General features: G+C 38.8%; 1 protein-coding gene across 2 annotated transcripts in view; it reads left to right on the top strand.

The window, feature by feature from the left end:
* LOC124555034 (cyclin-dependent kinase 17-like) overlaps positions 1–14,089 on the top strand; it is a 204,598-nt gene that overhangs the window by 155,207 nt on the left and 35,302 nt on the right. For both annotated transcript variants that reach the window (XM_047128796.1, XM_047128797.1), the window contains one exon: positions 6,624–6,757. In XM_047128796.1, the coding sequence (XP_046984752.1) occupies positions 6,624–6,757 (134 nt within the window). The remainder of the gene's footprint in view (positions 1–6,623; positions 6,758–14,089) is intronic.

Below are 14,089 nucleotides of genomic sequence, written 5' to 3'. Positions count from 1 at the left end.
TTGTATGTTTTACCACCTGTTGCATACTTTTCACGAAACAAAATCGTGTTCATCACCCATCAGTTGAGTATGGGCACTGATGACATTGCTGTTGAGTGCCCTATATGTACCTCCACCACTGCCATCCCTAGAGCTTATAATAATAATAGGATAGATTGTTACTCACCTCATAGAGGAGGCATTGAGTGACAAGTTTAAAAGTAGGCCTAACTACCAGGCACATTCCTCCTCCAGATTTAGGAGAAAAAAAAAAAAAAAAAAAAAAAGACCAATGACCGTAGCAGTCTGGTCCCTTTAATCCCACATTTAGAAAAAAAAACACACACACATTCATACACGTACACCTTTTTGGCCACTGTCATCTCCATGTGCTGAGACCTGACCAAAATGAGTAGGAATCTCGGGCGGGTGGTGTGAGGGTACAGAAGCAACAAGAGGGAGAAGATGAGGAGGGAGAGTGAGGAAAGGATGGGGGAAGATGCTGTAGTGCTGCCTGTAAGAGTCTGCAGGAATGTGGTAGGGATAGGATGATCAGCTGCGAGATGCAGCATCAAGGGGCCATGTTGGAAGGGGCGGGGGGTAAGAGAGAAGCAGGGAAGGGGAATATATAGTGTACATACACTAAGGGGAATATATAGTGGACATACACTGAGGTGACAGAATTCATGGGATAGCAATATGCACATATACAGATGGCGATAGTGTCATGTACTTGAGGTATAAAAGGGCAGTGCATTGGTGGAGCTGTCTTATCTTCATGCCCTCAATTGTGGAACTTCCAACCCACGATACTTCCCACCCCCTCTTAAAATAGTATTCTACTGCCTATCCAACTTACACAACATCCTGCCCCATCCACACTCACAATCCCTAGCCACAAGGGTCATATCCCTGTGGAAGACTCAGCTACACAACTTGTCCAGTTCACTTACCCAGTATATACTACTGTGGTTCTGCCACATGTTTATCCTATTGTGTCAGAGGCATGACTACCTGTGAAAGCACCAATGTCATACTAGCTCTACTGCAATTTCTGCACAGCATTTTATGCGAACATGGACACACAAAACTGCTCAAGAGCATAGTTGATCACCCAAAAGCAGAACATGCTGCTGAGCACAACATGCTAGAGTTTAAAGTGGTGCTTCACTGTCGGTGCACCCTAGCTCCCCCTCGAACACCAGCTTTTTGAAATAATGCTGATGACTTGTAACACAGTATTCACTCACATAATCCTCCAGGCTTCAATCTCCACCAAGCCACCCACCTCACCTACACGCTCTACTCAACAGCCTCATTTTCCTCTGTATTGTCGTCCCTTCCCTCTCCACTCCCTCATGTCATCATCTTTGTGCACCTACTGCCTCTGCCTCCCACATTCCAATCCCACACATGTGCTGCATCTTCCTTGAGCTGCCAACTACCTTTTCTCCTACCTCTCCTCCCACTTCCTGCCTCTTTCTCCCTCTTCCCACCCCACCTGGCACAAGAACCTCAGTCCACCTACTGAACTGCTGTCCTGGCTTTGTATATTCAGCAGTCAGCACAATGTAGCTAGCTCCTAAGATGGTTCATCCAAAAGCTAGCGTTGTTTTCGTTCTTTTTTTGTGTGCCTGTCAGTGACTCAGTGCTTTCAAGTGGTGAGTGGTCTCCTTTACTCATAAATTAACATGTTAGAAAGCCCTGTGTATCAACTCCATTCCCATCATCTACCAATAGGCACTCTGAATTTGAAGCAAGTAGACATTGTGTATCCCACGATTTTATTTTGAGGTCTTAGTTATTTCAAGATATTCCACTGCCCTGTCACAAGACGAAAATTTTGCCCCTTTTGCAGATGATATAAGTATAAAAAATAGAGTAGTTCTCTTGCTGGAAAGTCAGTTAATGAAATATTCAAAAACGATAACAGGTGGCTTGAAGCAAATGGATAGTCATTAAATTTTTATGCCTACCAGCATGTACAGTTCAGTACTTTTCATTGAAGCTGTAACCATTGTCTTTGTACAAGATAAAATAAAAGAAGTAATAGTTTTTAGTTTTAATGACTACTGATAAATCACAACCTGAATTGGAAAACCAGCACCCTAGAATTAATGAAGGGACTTATTTCAGCTACATTTGCATCTACTTACAGTTATAGAGGATTTAAAAATGAAGAAATCAGTTTATTTCACTTAATTATATTCAATAAAGAATTACCAAATCATTTTTGTGGAGCTGTCCGTACAGGGATAACATTTTCAGACTACAGAACTGAGTTGCAGACAGTATTTCTAGAACACCCTGCAATGAACTCTTTAAAAATACCCAGTTTTTTGAAAACAGTATCACACTGTGTGCATTCATTAATGTCTTTTGTTGTTGCCTGCATCCCACCAAACTTGTACAAAGCTTGCAGGGGTTTAACATTAGTACAGAATGGAGTAAGATACATGCATGCACATGTGCGTAACAACTTGCCAGAGTATATTAAATGTGTTGCCTGTAATATAGTGGAGTTCAAGAGTGAATTAAATAAAACTCTTTCCAAAGACTTTTAAAAGTAGTGTATCATATAATTAATATTAGCAATGTAATACAATAAAACTCCAGTTAACCAAACTAAGGGGGGGGGGGGGGGCGGCAACCGTTTAGGACAACAGTTTTTTCGATTAAACCGTTAACATCTAATGTGTACTGCAGTATTTTGTTTTGTAATTACAGTATGTATTTATGAAAGGTTTTTGAGTCAAACGAATTCTAAAATCTCTTTGTACACTAAGCTTACGTTCTTTATTAAGGTTAAAATTGCAAAACATAATTATACAGTATATTGTACTTAATAATTTATGGGGGATGAATTACTCATCCCTCCAAACGTTTTCTATTGGTGATGTCACACCATTCAAAATCTTTGTGGAACCAGATGATGATCATCAGCAACAACTCTGCGGGTTTCTGCAGCGAGCTTAGTATATACTCCATGACAGAGCACTATGTACCGACACGGTTGAACAGTGCTCGTGACAGCGCACCTTTGAAATACATACTTAGATGCTATACGCCAAATAAGTAAAAAATAAATTCATTTGGACATTAGCGAGCATTGACTCACTGCATTGTTCAACAAATCTTACAGTAACCCAAAATAACAACAAATTTACTATAATTTCTGTGTTGTTCTATACCCAGTAGGTTGTTGAAAGATAATGGATTCTTAATTTAGGCTTATCTCTAGTGCTTCAAAAGCATTGTCAGTTGGCACACTGTCATCATCTGCTTTGAGCTCTTCAGTTCTGTCAACATTTGATTGCAACACCGTTTCGTGGTCTGTGATTTCTGGCGAATTGTCTGTGGCATCGTATTCATCCACCATACACTTTTCCATGTTTTGCACCCGAAAATTTGCCGTTTCTGTCAGGTGTTCATAATTTTGTGAGTTGTCTCCTTCAAGCCCATCATAGTTTTCTTCAACACCTGTGAAAGAGGTTCTGCTTTCACTTTATCCAAGGCTTGCACACATTGACAAATTATGTGTTTGATAGTTACTGCCTTCATTCATGTTTTCATTTTGCGTATCACTATCCTGTAAGATGGTTTCCAAAATGTCACTATTACCCCTCAATGCAGTGGGTAAATGAGACAGGCAAAATGTAGGGGAAGGAAATGCACAGCAATATTGCAACTTTTTTACTTCAATGTTGCACCGGCAAATGTCAATAAGATCACATTTTTGGACAGCTCTTCTTCAGTTAAAAGCTTTTCAACCTCAAGTTTAGTCTTATCACGAAACCATGTGGCTCAGAATTCACAAGACATCCAAAAAGTGTCTTGGCTTCCATAAAAAAACTGGTAGTGCATTTCGGGCAACATCCTCCATTGTTTGATGATTTTTCAACTTCACGATGTACATTGGAGCAGTTTGTACGTGCCAGAAGTGTTTTATGCTAAGATAATAGTTCTCCATTCTTTCCTCTTTTTGTGTCCTAATGCAGAACTTTCTTTTGAGGTTTCTAAGGGTTTTGAAGGCATCATCTTGAAATTAACACTTGTGACATTGGTATTGTGTACTTGATCCTTACTGTAGCCTTGGCTATAGTCTTCAAACTCTGTTTTGAAAACATCAGCCATGGATGGGTCTGCGTATAAGTTTTCTCCACGTATATTCAATTGTCAAATGCTTTATCAGTTTTTAAACCTCTCTAACCACGTAGAGCTGCAGGAAAAAATCTTTACCCTCCCCGCCAGACAACTCTGTTAACTCTTTGGCTTTTTCTTGCAGTATCGGGCCAGTCAAAGACATGCCTTTTTCTTGTTGTTGGGTGAACCAGATATAAAGAGCTTAGTCTACTTTTTGAAAGTTGGATGTTTTAGTGGTCTTTCTGAGGGTTTTTCACAGCTTGCTCTAGAAATTTAGCTTTACATGTCACTCATTCTCAAATGGTGGAAACGTCATCTCTGTAATTATTTGCAACAGTTTGCAGTGAATGTCCTTTTTCACTATCTTTGAAAGTAGCTAATATATTAGTGAAAGTAATCATAACACACATTCACTTAGTCACTGTACCATGAAAATACACACACAATGGAAATAAACACTCATGTGGCTGCACTTTTTTTTTTTTACAGTCTAGCTATGTTTATACTGGTGAGTTGGTGGCTGGGGAAGCAACTGAAGGGTGGGAGTTCACGTCTCACTGGTAGCCTCAGTCTGACTCCCTCTCACTGTCGCCCTCGAATTTTTTCCGTGCAGTACAGTATTATTTTTTGGAGTTGCTGTTTTCGGACACATTTCCAATATCGCAGGTTTTGGGTGATCCAAGTTTGGATAACTGGGGTTTTACTGTATTGTAATGTTACATAAAGCTAAGTCCTTATATTATATTGTCTTATGTTGTACTTAAGTCAGAAGTATATGCTTGATTTCTTTCCATATACCAGGGACTTCTCTTCCTAGGATCCATTAAATAGGATTCGTGTAATGTAAAATAGATGTCATTTTGACTTAAGTGAAAAATCTTAAGGTCTTCTTAATAATCACACTGTACTTCTTACAACTGAATTAAAATGGGTGATTTACATAGATAATACTTTTGCTGCATGTTGTATTCTTATTTCAATCTGTGGGTATGTACTAGATGTAAAATTGTACATGATGGCTCATCATTTGAAGGTGGTATAATATTTTCATCATCATCTATTCCATTATCACATTACCGTGTAAAGTATTGTGTGCCACATTGTTTTCCGCCCACATAGTCACACGTTACAAATTATACTAGTTTTATAATTGTAGGTGTCCTTGAAAGAAATATTATTTTCAGTTTGATTAATACATGGTGTTCTGTTATGTGCCAGAGCTAAATGTGTAAATATACAGTCACCACTACCCTTCATTGGGTCATATACACTTTTGAACCAAAACATTATGACCACCTGTTTAATAGTGTGTTGCTCCAGTTTCCAAACACCGTACAAGAGAGATGCTTCTCGGTATGGGTTCTACATAACTATTGATGTTGTAGGGTTGTATGATGTGGACTCCATGTTCCATGGTGGCCTTTGAACGATGTGATCCGAAACACTTTTGCCTGCACCAGCATTGTACTTTGTCGTCAGATCTGCCACAGATTGCTGTCTATCCTGGATCACACAATGGGAGATCCTCCAACCTCTATGTTTTGTGATGAGATGTGGTCATCCAATACCATATGACCTACTCGTGGTTTCACCGTTCTTCAGCCACTTTCCATGGGTACTCATGACAGTATTATGCCAACAGGTGACCAGCTTCACCATTTCAGAGGTTCTCGTTTCCAACCAGAGCACCACATCAATGTGCCCTTTGTCAGAACTGCTTATATCAGCATATTTTCACATTTGTGACCCGTATCTTCACTATAATGGCTGTCCATTCATCTCTCTTTCACTTACATTCTTTCCTTATTGCGCCATGTGCCTGTAACACCACAAGAAGGGATTCAGCTTCGCGGTGGGCAGTGGTCATAATGCTTTGGCTCATCAGTGTATGCTTTGTTAGCTGTGTTGTATATGTGCTTTGCAAGGTTCAGTGACGAACTGCAAGTAGGGCATCACATTGAGAGCTGTTTTTCAAATTCCAAGAACAAGTCTTAAATTATGATTCTAAAACCAGTTTTTACTTTCGCCTCTTTGCCTGTCCTTTTATAAACACACAATGCAGAGGTGAAATTAGTGAAATAATGACATGCAGGGACACTTAAAAACAGTCTATTCACCTAGCCACTTAAAAAGGTGGCAAATAAAAAGTTGGTAATGTTACATTACATGGTATGTTATGCAGTGGTAAGTGAAGTTTAAATGTAGGTGCATGTATATATAAATGCTGTGTCCATAAGCTCTCACACTAAATGTTTCAGTGTATTGACAGGCTTTTAGGAAATATCTAATACTACATATTGTGAATAAAACTTGTTCATGGGTTTCAAGTCAACTTTAATATATTAATACGCACACTTTTAAAAATGTGCATTGCCTGCATCAGTACATGGCTTTAAATCCACTCTTAATTTCCTACATTTGCCATTGTTTTTTATCACTAAATAATGAACTATAAATGTCACAGATTTGCATAAAAATTACCTTTTGTTTATTTTCTTTAGCTGGCTGATTTTGGTTTGGCTAGAGCAAAGTCTGTTCCTACAAAAACATACTCAAATGAAGTCGTAACACTTTGGTACCGCCCACCAGATGTGCTTCTCGGTTCTACAGAGTATTCAACTCAGATTGATATGTGGTAAGTAAGGTGTTCCAAATCATGTATTGACTATGTTGTTTTATATCACAGCAAACTTAAAAGGACTTTTATGGTTATGTGAAGTAGATTACCTTGTTCCTTACATTGTTAGTGGAAGCAGCAAAGCTGTGTCTGAAACCAAAAAGATTTCTTACGATGTGGCCCATCATGGAGGAGGAACTTCTAAATTTCATACACAGTCACACAACAATGTTGCAGTGACATTCATTTGCTGAAAGTTACATTATGAAATAGTAGGTTAATGAAACAAATCTTATGTTGGACTGTGAAAGCTCTTTTTATTGAGTGATCTGTTAGATAACAAAAATTTTTCATTTGTCTCTATTTGTAAGGAAATCACAAGAGAACAAAATAGGACAATGACACAAAGTTTTTGCTGACTATGTCATAGCTTTACACGCAATCAAATTGTACTTTTGACTGTAAGCCACCTTGATTTGCAAATACTGGTTCATATTACAGTGGGGTGATAAAGAGTAGAATTGGTTAAGAAAGGAATGTGTGGAAATCACTAACTAGAAAAAGAGATAGGATGATAGGACACAGAAATGTGTTAAGATAACAAGAAATAACTTAAATGGTACTAGAGGGAGGGAAAACCTGTTGGGGAAGACAGAGATTGGAATATATCCAACAAATCATTGGACACATTGGGTGTAAGTGCTGCTCTGAGGTGAAGTAGTAGACTCAGGAGAGGAAATCAGGGCAGTCCACATAAAACCAGACAGAAGGATAGTGTTAAAAAGAAAAAAAAAGTAATCAAACAAGTAGAGGGAGACCACTGATCCACTAGTTTTGATAAACTACAACGTACTAGTGAGAAGAGGGGGTGGGGTCACTCGAAAGTAACTCTTGTGAAAGAGTGTAGATCATTACATTCCAGGTTTTGAAAAAATATAAATATCAAACTTGATGACAGACAATCTGTTTTGTACCAGATGGGACAGAACATATAAAAAGGGGAAAATTTTCTTTTACATATCAAGCCTGCCAAGTTTCCATACCAAGTTTCCATACCAAGTTTCCAGCAAATTGGACAGTGAATGAATTTCATCAACTGCAGATACACATGAAGAGGAAAGCCCTTGCTAAGTCAGGTTGTGGCCGTGTGGTGTGTAAGGCCTGCATTCAGATCTGTCACTCTCATTGCACCCATATTGGAATCGCACTTTTTTGCTGTGTTTTACTCATTAACAAGACAGTGAAAAATACCATGAAATGTTTATATAAATATATTGAATGAAACGAATTTTACACATAGAGGCATACTACCCTTTGGTAGAGTCAGGATAGTGGCTTTACTTTCAGTATGACATACACAGCAAGATGTTGCCGATAGGTTACATGTCTGTCAAGTGGTGTGTCTAAGGTGTGGAGAAAGTACAGAGAGATGGAAAATATGGACAATAGGCCTTGCAATGGTCGTCCTCATATGGTAACATCAATGCAGAATGGTTTCCTCCAACTGTCAGCTCGCAGGCACCTATCATCATCTGCCAGAAATATTGAAAATTACTTATCCTGAGCAACAGGGACTTGTATCTTAAACCGAGCAATGCATAGAAGACGGCATCAGCATATTCTTCATTCAAGAAGACCAGTGAGAAATTTTGCACTGAACCAATGGAACAGACGCAATTGAAGAATGTGGGCTCTTGCACATCAATATAGATAGGACCATTGCAGAATGGAGTATTGTCCTGTTTGCTGATGAAACCAGGATTGGTTTATGACTGGACACCACACATTTTAGGGTTTGGAGATGCACTAGATGACACCAGGAACACCAATAGGTTCAGGAAGTCCATACGTTTGCATGTGGAAATGTAATGTTCTGGGCGGCAGTAATGATGGGATGGCAGACCCCTCTAATTTCCATCTACGGCAATTTCACTGGGTCCGGTACCTCCAAGAGGTCCTACAAACAATTGTAAGGTCCTACAGGTGCGAAGTCAGTATCAGCTTCGTCCTAGTCGATGTGTGAGACCGCACCATACTCGTAACAGTTTTTCAGTATCTTCAAAGATGCAACATCGACCAAATGCATTGGCCAGCACAGTCCCCAGGCATGAATGCAATCGAGCATGCATGGGACCTGTTTAAGATGGCCATTGCACAATGTCCGAATCCACCTGACAGTCTTCAGGACCTCACTGAAGCCGTCATTGAGGAGTGGGACCACATACGCAAAAATAAACTTTATGGTCTTATCCAGAAAATGCCTCGCAGAGTGGAAGGACTCATCCATGTGTGGGGAACACATACTCACTACTAAAGGCTGATGATCATGATGAGAGAAAAATGTTCTCTGTTTTTGTTTTTAAGATTTACACTTAGGAGAGATCCGGCTTTGTTCTGTAATGATTTTTTCTAATTAACCAAAATTGTTCTTGTTTTCAGAAGGAATTATGCTTATTTTGTTAATAAGGTATTGCACAAGCATCAGTGGGTGTACTATAAGAAGTTATTGTACTAAACTCTGTGATATTCCAAACTTTTTTTGAGGTGTGTGTGCCTCTCGTAGGGATCATGAGGAAAAGATAGAGAGATTAGGGCATGTACAGAGGAATGTAAACAAGCTCTGTACTGGGGTATCTGAAGTATTTATGTAGATGTATACTGGTAAGTATAGAGTATACTACTGCTTTTGCACTTCGACAATGTATGTTCTTTTCACAGTAAACTTTAACATTTTTACTCCTCCAAATGTTTACAACTTAAAGAAACATCCCAAATAGTGGACAATGCTTTTGCTTTGTCACAACTGAGTCCATAAGACACAGGAAGTGTTAAAGAGCTATGCTAATCTATAACCAATCAACAGTCACTTGCAGCTAATGGAGTTCGCTCAGGGAATAGGCCACATTCATGCCCCCAGCATCCCAGACATGACAAATAGGGTGGAGATTGTGATCTAGGTCAGACAGCTAAACTGCATGTCAATGGAATGGTCATGAAACCATTCCTACATAGTATGCGAACATTGGTTTCATTATTGCTTTTCTTTCATTACAGGTTTCCAGCTCGATTCGATTGGTTAATGAATGGGGAATATGATGTGCCTGTACACTTTCAAATATTTACCAGCAGTCCTTATCACACCTCCTGTAATAAACATCCCCAGTAGAAAGATAGTAACCAGTGAATCCTGCTGGGACTTCATTAGCTACCAGCACACTTATACCCTGCCATCACTATATGCAGGGTGTCTTATGAGAACAAGACAAGTGCCATAACACAATTTCCCAGAAACTTTGCTCAGTGAAAGAGGGGTCAAAATAAACAATCACATGTGTCAGCTTATCGGTAGACACTCGGCCATTTCTGAGAAAACTACAGTCAAAGTTTTCAAGATATTTTGTGTCATTCAGTGACTCCAAATGAAGCAATGGCACAGTGATTAGCATTACAGCTTGACACATTTGTGTTTCATGTTAGAAACCCATTTATCATGTTCATTTTTCATTTATCTACCCATGTCCATAGAAGGTTATTACATGAACTTTGTCCAATATATGTTGAATTAACATTGTTCTTATTCGTCTGCTAATTTTATGTCTGGTAAATGAATGAAAAACAAGCAAAGGACAATAAATGAATTAGAAAATTTGAAATTCTTTTTGATGAAATTCCTGTAGTATATCTTAATTCATAATCAGTTGCAAGTGCCAGCTTTAGGTAAAGTAATCCATTATGCGTGGCTTGCCATGAAATTTTTGCCAACACATGAAATCTTCAGCAATGTTAACATTGTTTCTTTCCTGGGTGAGATTCATACAAAGAATTATAACTGTGCGTAACCTGCATTCACGTGATGCTCATCGTGTACAGAATTTCTATGTTCCAATTGTGTCTATGATCGGTATCATCCAAGGGAATGCACCACCCGCTTGTCCGTTATTATTTTCAATTTTTCTTTATTTACCCTTCTGCTTTTTATAGACAAATAAAATATCTGTAATAGAGGTGATCAAGATTTCGGGTCATAGGCCATGCTCAGGCCTGAGTGCCAAAGTGCTCAGCCTTGCTTCACATATTCCCTACTGCCATGCCACGCTGTCTGTGCAAGGAGAGGGAGGAGGGGAAAACAGCGAACACACTGCATTTAAATGGCAGAACAGTCGCACTGCATGACTTGGTTTAAGAGTTCATATTTCTCATAACACAGATCACAAGCAAAACAAGCTTTCAGTATTAATTAATTATTTTTGGTGAACTGAAGACATAATATAATTTTTATCTGGTACAAACTGTCGGTGTAGCGACAGGTGCAGGCAATACCACTGGGTTTCGCACTCGAGTTGCCACATAATCGTGACTCATTCAGTTTCATAATCGAAAAAAGATCTTTCGCCCAAATATGTCAATCAAAATGTTGTAGTACTTTTGCAACCTCATTATGAAGACGTAGAAAACCTACCTGAAAAAAGCAATGTAGATATCCTGGACAGTTTTACTGTAAAAAGCCTTGTAATTAAAGCTGGAATCACTTTGCAAGTGAGTCAGTTACATTTGCATATGCACAGGGGCACTTTCAATAGAAACAGCAAACACTCTCAAAAACAGCTCGAAAACAGATGTAAGATTGACAGTGTCCTCGAAACCTTTATGAAACTATCGTTGTAATCCTTGCAAGGCCACAATGAATTCTTCAAACCTCATGCTTTATGTAATGCCAGTGAGCTTAGAGAACTGGATTGTGTTTGTCAGAATGTGTCCTTTCTACAGTGCAATTTTTGCATCCCCATCAAATAAGAAAGAAATTACCTTGCAATATCTTATTGTGGGCAGCATGCAGTCAAGTCTACTTAAAATATAAAGTGTGCAATCCATTCCGGATGTTCTAATTTTCGTTTCTGCTCTCCTTTTTCCTTCATAAATCCAACAAAAGTGAGATTTAAATTTTAAAAAATCATTCCAGGCATGCCACTTGACTTAAGCAACTCACTTTGCAGTGATCTATGAAGTCTCCATATTCTTAGTTCTTTTCCATCGAATGTTGTTGCAACTGAAAGTGGAATAATGGATGCGACTTCATGAATTTTACTATTTGTACCACTAATTTCTTCGAGTGCTCCATGCCTGCAAATTTACTACAAACTGCTTCTCGATGTACAGAACAATGAATCCCGGCTGTTGATCATTGTAATTTTTTGCTCTTTCATTCTCATCTAAAGGTTTAAATTCTTTCTACATGGTACTATAATGTCATTTTGTAGCAAAAAAAGAAGTACATGTTGCTTATGTGAATTGAGAATTCTCTTCCCTCTCTTCTGTCATTCCTGTTCATTTTAAAGGACTGTGGTGATAGATTGCTGAACTGGCTCTATTTGTGCGAACAGCCATCGGTCCTGTGAACATCCTTCATACCACGGACAAATAGCAAAGGATAAAAAGCGCTGGTGCCACGATCCTTCAGAACTCAAAGTTGTGCCAACCACACTGCAATGCTAAATCAAATGTCGTGCAGTTCTGGGTACTTCCAAGAAGGACTGAACAAAATCTAGTGACAGGCTGGGCCTTGGCCTGCATATGCTGCATGCCTGAAGTTTGGCATGCTATGGCCAACCGTGACCTATAAAATTTTTTCGCCATATCATCAGAAAAGTAAAACCATGTGCTCTTTTTAAATATATATTATATTAATTAGAACAGATTCCACAACATGAATTGGTGCAATAGAAAATGATAAAAAATGCTGCTGGCTGACACTTCTTTTTTAGTCCAAAATTTTGAGCATTGGTCTGTCTGTGTGTGTGTGTGTGTGTGTGTGTGTGTGTGTGTGTGTGTGCGCGCGCGCGCGTGCCTGCGCGTGCCTGTCGTCCCCCCCCTCCACCGTTTCATATTGTGAAATCTGTTCTAAATTAATTATGTTCCAATGACACTGTTCAGGAAACTGTCTCATGCAGAAATACTTGGAAACACACAAGGGTTTGATAACCTTTATAAATTAGAGGCAGTTAATCAGACTGTCGTGTATAAATTTTATCTGTATATTAATATAGCACTGTCTCATAAACATATGGCCACAAAATTGCTGAAATTATCTCTGCAGTGCAAGATTTTATAGTACCATGTCTCAATATTTTTCCAATATATAAAGTCTCTCATATCAATACGACATTTATAGTTATACTTCTGTTGTAATAGTATATACATGTGAAAAGTAACTCATCTTCCTTTCACACACTTCTTTTTACATCCATAGCAATGACAATACTGCACCATAGCTGTTACTAAAACTTAAACCTGGACAAACAAGTAAAACAAGGCGAATAACTGTAATATTCAAGTTTTGCTATTATTGCAAGTTGTAGACAAAGAGTGTTGTCCCAAAGTCACTTGACTAGCCTGGTTTGACGTAGAGAACATGTGCAGTAGGCAATGCTCACTCCTTAGATATGTATACTCTTAGGCGGGCTGCACTGGTGGCATGCTGGTGTTATCCGGAAGCTACAAATCCAACTGACTACAGTGAGCATGTAAATACCCTCAATAAATACTGAGGATCAAACTATATTGTTTTCAAATGTGTCTCATGTCATGCTGTTCTACAGTGATGGCCACATTTATATCAGGCTTTGAATAGCATAGTGGAAAACGTCAAGTGGAGTAGTTTGGTGTTTGTTTGATACATGTGATCTTGACGTCTAGATATTGAGAGCAATCCAAAGAGGAATCACTACATCAGGCAGACTTTTGAAGACTGAGATATTGCCTCACCTTCAAACCAATCCACATACCATATTTCAGCAGGACAGTTGCCTCAAAGTTAGATTGTCACCTCCTCCAGCAATCAATCTTGATCCTTTGTGGAGTCACATCCAATTTGTGTGAAGGGAGATTCCCCAGAAACATACCTAGTCCCTCTTTGTTTCCATGCCATGTTGTTTAAAGCTGCTAATTGTAGCATAACACTAAACTCACAGAGTTGGAGAACATGTACAGTCTGTTGATTCTAATAAACATATAATTTATGGTATAATGTTCTAAGTCACACATAGCATCCTTAGTGTTGCAGTTTTTATAAATGTTAGTTTACATACTGGTTCTTTTCAGGCCAGGTGACGTTTTTTAGTGCTTTGAGCATCAGTGAATAGTGTTCTCTCTCTCTTTCTCTTTTTCATAACCTTGACAACGGCATCTCATAAGGCCAGTGTGTGCGCAACTTCAGTAAGGGCATGTCCTATGCATCTGTTCTCAATGACACGACATTGAGATTTTGTCCTTGTCACTGCTTTGTGTTACTGACAATCAGTATGAAGTGTGATTACATCTCAGTCATATGCTGGAGTGATTTATTCCATTAAC

This window comes from Schistocerca americana, chromosome X (assembly GCF_021461395.2).
Source record: "Schistocerca americana isolate TAMUIC-IGC-003095 chromosome X, iqSchAmer2.1, whole genome shotgun sequence".
Classification (NCBI taxonomy): domain Eukaryota; kingdom Metazoa; phylum Arthropoda; class Insecta; order Orthoptera; family Acrididae; genus Schistocerca; species Schistocerca americana.
This window is presented reverse-complemented; position numbering and strand designations above follow the sequence as displayed.